The sequence below is a fragment of the Dendrobium catenatum genome, unplaced genomic scaffold (genome assembly GCF_001605985.2).
Source record: "Dendrobium catenatum unplaced genomic scaffold, ASM160598v2 fragScaff_scaffold_1553, whole genome shotgun sequence".
Classification (NCBI taxonomy): domain Eukaryota; kingdom Viridiplantae; phylum Streptophyta; class Magnoliopsida; order Asparagales; family Orchidaceae; genus Dendrobium; species Dendrobium catenatum.
Window position 1 is genome coordinate 1,075,864 of NW_021320015.1, and position 6,461 is coordinate 1,082,324.

General features: G+C 30.0%; 1 protein-coding gene across 2 annotated transcripts; it reads left to right on the forward strand.

The window, feature by feature from the left end:
* Window positions 1-3,195: 3,195 nt before the first annotated feature.
* LOC110101491 (uncharacterized protein At4g08330, chloroplastic-like) lies at window positions 3,196-6,184 on the forward strand. Of its 2 annotated transcripts, XM_028700537.1 has the most exons (3): window positions 3,196-3,514; window positions 5,542-5,686; window positions 5,761-5,896. In XM_028700537.1, the coding sequence occupies exons 1-3, from the start codon at window positions 3,432-3,434 to the stop codon at window positions 5,791-5,793; spliced, it is 261 nt and encodes an 86-aa protein (XP_028556370.1). In that variant the 5' UTR covers window positions 3,196-3,431; the 3' UTR covers window positions 5,794-5,896. The 2 variants fall into 2 exon arrangements, with proteins under 2 accessions (XP_028556370.1, XP_020685070.1); XM_020829411.2 differs by having other exon boundaries at window positions 3,203-3,514; window positions 5,542-6,184.
* The last annotated feature ends 277 nt before the right edge of the window (window positions 6,185-6,461 follow it).

The window sequence follows — 6,461 nt, forward strand, 5'->3', positions numbered from 1 at the left end:
TATTTTAAGATTGTATTTGAGATACTTCTCTGACTATTTTTAAAGCAGTTTTTAAATACAAAAATTTTTGTACTAAAAAGTTGCTTTAAAAAGTAGTAAGAAAGTTGCCCCAAATGAAGCATAAGGTTTCGTTTCATTTGGGGCGGCTTTCTTAGTGTTTCTTAAAATAATTTTTTAATGCAAAAAATTTAATTTTTATATTAAAAATTTGCTTTAAGAAGTAGTAAGAAAGTTGTCCCAAACGAGGCCTAATTTGGTTGAATATTGTGATAAATTAACTAAAGATTTGCAGAAAATTTATATGAAGTTATTATGATGTGCCAATATGAAAATGAAAAATAAATATTTAAAAGTTAAAGATATTTAAAAAATAACAATAATAAATAATAAGCTATTATAATCACGCAGCTTTTTTTATTTTGTTGGTTGAGAGATTTGATTATTAGTTTAAGAAATCTTGGATAGTGCATATAAGGTGTATGTGAATTTGTCTTAATTAGCTAAAAAATCTTAAAAGGAAAAACTTATATGATCCGTTTAAAAAAATTTCAGAAGCAGGTAGTTTTAGACATATTTATTTACATTTAGTAAATTCATTTTCTATTTTTTTTTTTATTTGTTGCAGGCTAGAAACTTTACAATGGTAGAGTGAGAGTGAAAGAGTTTTGCCTCCTAACTTTGCATGAATATTTAACACAATCAGATTTAAAAAAAAAAATGCTAGAGATTTTTTTTTACATAAAAAACTTGAAAAAAGAAAAACCACGAGATCTTGTCAAATTGAAAAAATCTCGCTATGCATGTGAGAGTTATAAATATTAGCTTTTCTGGGAGATGGTGATATTACAAGAGTTCAAAAAATGCAAGGAAATAGTGGCATAGTCCTGCCTAGACATCATGCAATAGTCAATTGGCAAAGGTTCGATGACAACGATAAAGCAGCGGTTGGTCTGTGAAAGTACGATTGCTGTCTGATAACTGCTGGTTTGGTGGAGGCGTCAGACAGAGAGGTCTAGCAACGATCTGTTGGGCGGAGGTTCAATGACGATTGACTAGATATCTGATATATAATTTTTCATTAAACATCAGTGTATTTATACTTATTTATATATAATCCTTCTACTTTAATTATGAGAAAAAAATGATTCTTTTATCTTCAATATAATAAATTAATGTAATTAGCCGTCCCTCTTATTTTTTTTAATTCTTGAATTTTTCATATATAAAAAATTTTGATCTCTTACATTTTTTTGCATATGTTAAATTTTTATTTCAAAACTAAAATAACAAACATACACTCAATCAATGTAAATTTTTAATAATATTATAAATTAAAAAAAAAAAAATCTTGAATAAACCATAACTTCAGAAGCTTCTAGCCTCTTCCATGATCATTGGTCACATTCACAAGTGAATAATAAGGAGAAATAGAATTATAGTTGCATTACTACAATTTAATAATACTAAATAAATAAATTCTAATAAAACCAAATAATTTATCATACAATGAATGAAATTCTCTCTTATTTACTTAATTTCAATTATCTTATTTTAATTAGATCACTGAATTTGATAATTATATGAGATGTTTACAGAGAATCTAAATATGCCTTATCACTTATGATATAACCAACTTTTTAAAATTACACTAATACCAATGGCAGTGAAAATGGTGTAAATTTTATTTTTGTCATATTAATTTTCTTTATTTTAATTTGGATTGCCTCTTTTTTCATTGTTAGTCTGAAATTGTTAAAATTGCACAGCTCACCTTCTCAGTCTCACCCAACTAAGAAAAAAACTATAAGAATATATTTGATTATTAAAAAAAAATGATTTCTATAAAAAAAGTGATGTCATACGGATTTCCCAATGAACTTTATTTATTACGGCCGATATCATGATTGTTATCGACCTTTACTTATTCATCAACTGTACGGGAAGATGACATGCTAAGTGGATTAAAGGAAAGCGTGACACGTGGCACTTTATTTCGTTAGGGTTGTATTTGATGAATTTTAATATTTTAATTAATGATTAATTAAATTTAAATTTAATTTGAGATAACTTTCTTACTGCTTTATTTTTCACACATATATTTGATCATTATTTTTTTGTTGATTTTATTTTTTTTTGCTTATTTCCTTAAAGCTATTTTTTTTATAGTAGCTTTTTAAAAAAAAAAATATTTTCTCCACAAATTTTATAATTATTTTTATAAAAAGTTGCAATCTTTCCATATGAATCTTGAAAGAAAATTTTAAAAATTTTGATTCGATAATAATTGACTTTAATAATGAAATTGATTGATTTTAGTTAAATGAGCATATATTAGAAAGAATACCAAATAATTTCATTATAATTTATAATTTTAGCAAGTGAATTAATAATATCATTGATGATCTTTATATTATTTTTATTTCATGATTGGATTAATTTAATATTTAAAAAATGAATATTGATTTTGCAAAATAAAAAAATTCATTAAAAAGTCAAAATTATAATCAATAAGATTAAAAATCTTGATGCATTCTTATAAGAATTTTGATCAGAGTTTTCTCAAATGAACTTTTTCTATTTAGTTTTTAAGGAAATCAGGAATTAGATTTAATTAGAAATATTTCAATAGAGTATTGTATAGTTTAATAGGTAAATATTAAATATATATAATAAATAGCAAAAACGAGTTAAATGATATTGATAGTTGACTCCGAAGTCTAAAATGACATTTTTTAATAGGTAAATTTTCAAAATGGTCCCCTGACTATTTGAAATTTTACAAAATGGATTCAAAAGTATAATTTTGAGTAAATTTAAAATTAATTTTGTGAAGTCAAGAGATTAAATTAGGATCAGTTTTATATCATAATTATAATATAAATTATTTTGAATAAATTTTATATAATTGAGATATCAAATTAGAATAATATAATACCCTGCGGCTAAATGGACTATACTCGAATTGTTTGGAGATTCTTTTTTGAGTTTTTTTTTTTATTATTAGTTTTTTAACTTCACACCACTTATAATTGGATGGAAATTTAAATATATAATTTCTATTTTCTGCCGACGCGTTCGGAGTCGCTCCTACTCTACCCGGATCCGGATCCGGATCGAAATAACTTGCACGGGATTTCGAGGCAGAACTTCTGCACTCTAAAAAGAAACCATAAAATTTGACTACTTACTTACCAGGACATAAAATTTGGCCAGTTGCCTGTGCATGTTGCAGTGCAGGTGGATGATTCATTCTAAAAGATCGAGACGATCTTCTTCCGTCGTCTCTCTCGCCTCTCTACTGTTTTTCCTCTGTCAAATTCGACTCTTTCTCTCTCAATCTCTTTCTCAGTTTGTTCCCAACTCTCTCTCCCCCTCTCTCTCTATCTCGCACACACATACACATACTCAGTTTGTTCCCAAATCGACTGAGGATGTTTCTGGAAGGAAGCAATGGGAGAGGGATGTCATCGCCCAGTATCGATTCGGTTTCGTCGGTGAGAGATGTCACTTACAGGTATTCTTGTTTTCCTATTCCGCGTTTCTAAAGTGTTTTTTTGTTTTTGTTTTTGTTTTTACTTCGATCGATGAGCTCTTATCACTGCAACATCCTCTTCCTCTTAGAGATAGGCATAAATCCCTAATCCCTGTGATTGTTTTGCTGATGGGATACTTTACTCCTTTTGAATAATAATTGACTTTTTTGCTTTAACTTCCGTCTAGGTTGAGTACGTGTTTAGTTTGAGCTAGGAGTTTAGTAGCAAATCAGAGAAATCGGAGCTTAGTTTAGTTTAGTAGGTTTTAGGAGCTGTTTGATCTGTAAATTTAAACAGGATTTAAGCAAGGTTTAGCTTAAATCCTGCCAAACAGAATAATTGGAACTTTAAATTCTACTGTTTCGATAAATCCTGTTTCAGCCTCATTATTGATTAAATTCAAGATTTCTTAAATTCCATTGCACATAGGATTTAACGGATTTAACGATTTCTCTTCTCAGAAATCTTAAATCTTGAAACAAATTGGCAAACAATTTATCGGGATTCAACAAGTCAAGTCAAACACTTTTGAGGTTTTAATCTTTTCAAGACTTATTGAATCTGGATTTGCAGGAATTACAAAATCCTGTTTGGCAGCCAAACAGTCCCTCGAGTTTTAGCTCAATAGAAGGAAAAAAGATGTAGCCTTTAAAATAAAGCTATTATTTTCCCAACGTACTCAACTTAAGCAATCTTCAACCCATCCTTCTCACGATGTTTAATACTATATTTTAATGAGTAGAAAATTAAAAAAATTCAATCAATGTTGACATTGTAAAAAATTTGTGCATGGATATCCTAATATAATTTGCATTGAGATGGACTTAAGACCTGTTGATTTTGTATGAAGATTAGTGCTATTGATGATAACATATATAAAAGTATTAATCTCAGTGTAAATATAAGAGCTCTTAAGCCCTTCCTGATGTAAATTACGTTAGGGTATCCATACATACTTTTTTGTTGGCATTATTTATGGTGGGTTGAATAAGCTTTTTTTTTTTCTTAAAATAAATCTGTACTTATCGCACTTCTGACAATTTTTGGGATTATTTGTATAGAACATTAGAACTCCCAAAAGTTTGATCTTTATGTGATAAAAAAAACATAATTTTTAAAGTTAGGTGATAGGAAACTCTTGTAGGAACAAGAGTTTTCCTTGCTGAATTTGAATGTCAGCACTTGCAAAAAAAGATTGGAGAAGAATTTGGAAGAAATAACTAGAAATAAACCTTTTTAATTGATAAAAGATGAAAGAAAACGAACAAGATACCCTTGATCCTTAATTGGAGAGGAGGATCCGTCTCTCCAAATATCTAGCCGGCGGCTAGAACCCAACAAACCCTAGGAACTCTCCAAAATTCAGCAAACATCAAGATAATCCTAACCCTAGACAATCTCATCTATTTAAAACATACAAATACAGCTTTGATTTACTAAACAACCATTCCCTAAATCAAGACCTGCGTAATCCGCCTCCTCCTCTTCAAGTAATGGGCCCCACAAGGGGGCCGGCGACTAGCTTGGCTGCCTAGAGTAAACAAGTCCTCCTTGGGCCGGTCCCACTGGTCTATCATTAGGTTAACATGTATAGTAGTTACCCTAGGTTTAGGCTTTGTTATAAAACCCTGCAATATTAACAAGGTTGATTATATATCAAACTTCAATAGTAATCATAGTTTTGAGGATTTAAAGGTTTAGGGTTCAATAATAATTAAAAGCAATTACTAGAGTTGAAACTTAGCATATATTTCGATGTCATGGTTTTACGAATGCCCTTGTAATTATGCATATATATAAAGATTAGTCGTCCTTATTTGCAAAATAGTGTAAGGTTATTGTCTTGTTTATAAAGTTTTAAACAGTTATAATTTTTCAAAAAAAAAAAAAAAAAACTGTAGGGAGTTTTATACCTATAACCCCACTTATAATTGTTGCCTTGATGAATTTTAAGAAATGCCTTGTTATTAAATTTTTGAAAATTCTAATGCAGTTGATGAATTCACAGCTGTGGTTCTTGTGGCTACTCATTAAATTTGAACTCCTCTTTACGGAATACAAACAATATTGGATTGAAGTACAGAAAGATCATCAAGAAGGGGATTGTATCATTCTATTCGATTGATGAGAGCAGGTTCTCTCAGACAGATGAGGTTAGTTGTCTTCCATACTTCAATTCAATCAATTCATGGGGGTTTTTCAGGCATCGAACAAAGCTCAGATGCAGGAAGTGTGGAAGCTACATTGGTATTGCTTATGAGGAAACTTTCCCTTTGCCTTCATTGGGATCTGATTACTGTGATACAAGCTCGGGCAATGGTGCCGGGTGTTCAAAAAAGTATAAGATCAGAATCAGCTCACTTCAACCATCCTCTGAAGAGTCAGGTACCTCTTTTACCAGGAAATGATGTTGTTGTGAGAGTCTGGTTCTGCTAAAGTTGAAGTTGTGTTATTATTTGTGTTGTGAGCAATGAGAAGCTTCTTGGCTGATGATGATGTACACAAATCTGTTCATCATGGACATGGTTGGAAAATCTGTAAGGGTTTTTGTTTCTGTACTTTATTTTATAGTGACACATACATATTATTTGTTAAGAAGGTTGTCTGCATAATTCATCTATTTTACTTCTATAAAAATCCATTTTTTGTCATGGATTCTCAAGTGATACAAAAATGATCTCTTTCTAGTCTATTCTAATTCGGCCCATCGAATTTGCATGCCAACCGATATTTCATGGTCTGGCATTCACATCTAAGGGTGTGCAGGGGCGGATCCACCTTAAGCCTAGAGGGACAATTGCCCCCTAAAAAAAAAATCTTTATTATATTATTCCTTAGATAATTTATCTCCTTCCATCTATTTTTTAGTCTTTATTACAATAATTTTTAGGCAATTGTCCCTCCTAAAAGTTTTAAAATATTATGGTC

Excerpts from the sequence above, each read along its gene's own strand:
- LOC110101491 (XM_020829411.2), top strand. The coding sequence starts at position 3,432 with ATGTTTCTGGAAGGAAGCAATGGGAGAGGGATGTCATCGCCCAGTATC. Across the intron at positions 3,515-5,541 it reads GTGAGAGATGTCACTTACAG|CTGTGGTTCTTGTGGCTACT; the intron begins GTATTCTTGTTT and ends ATGAATTCACAG.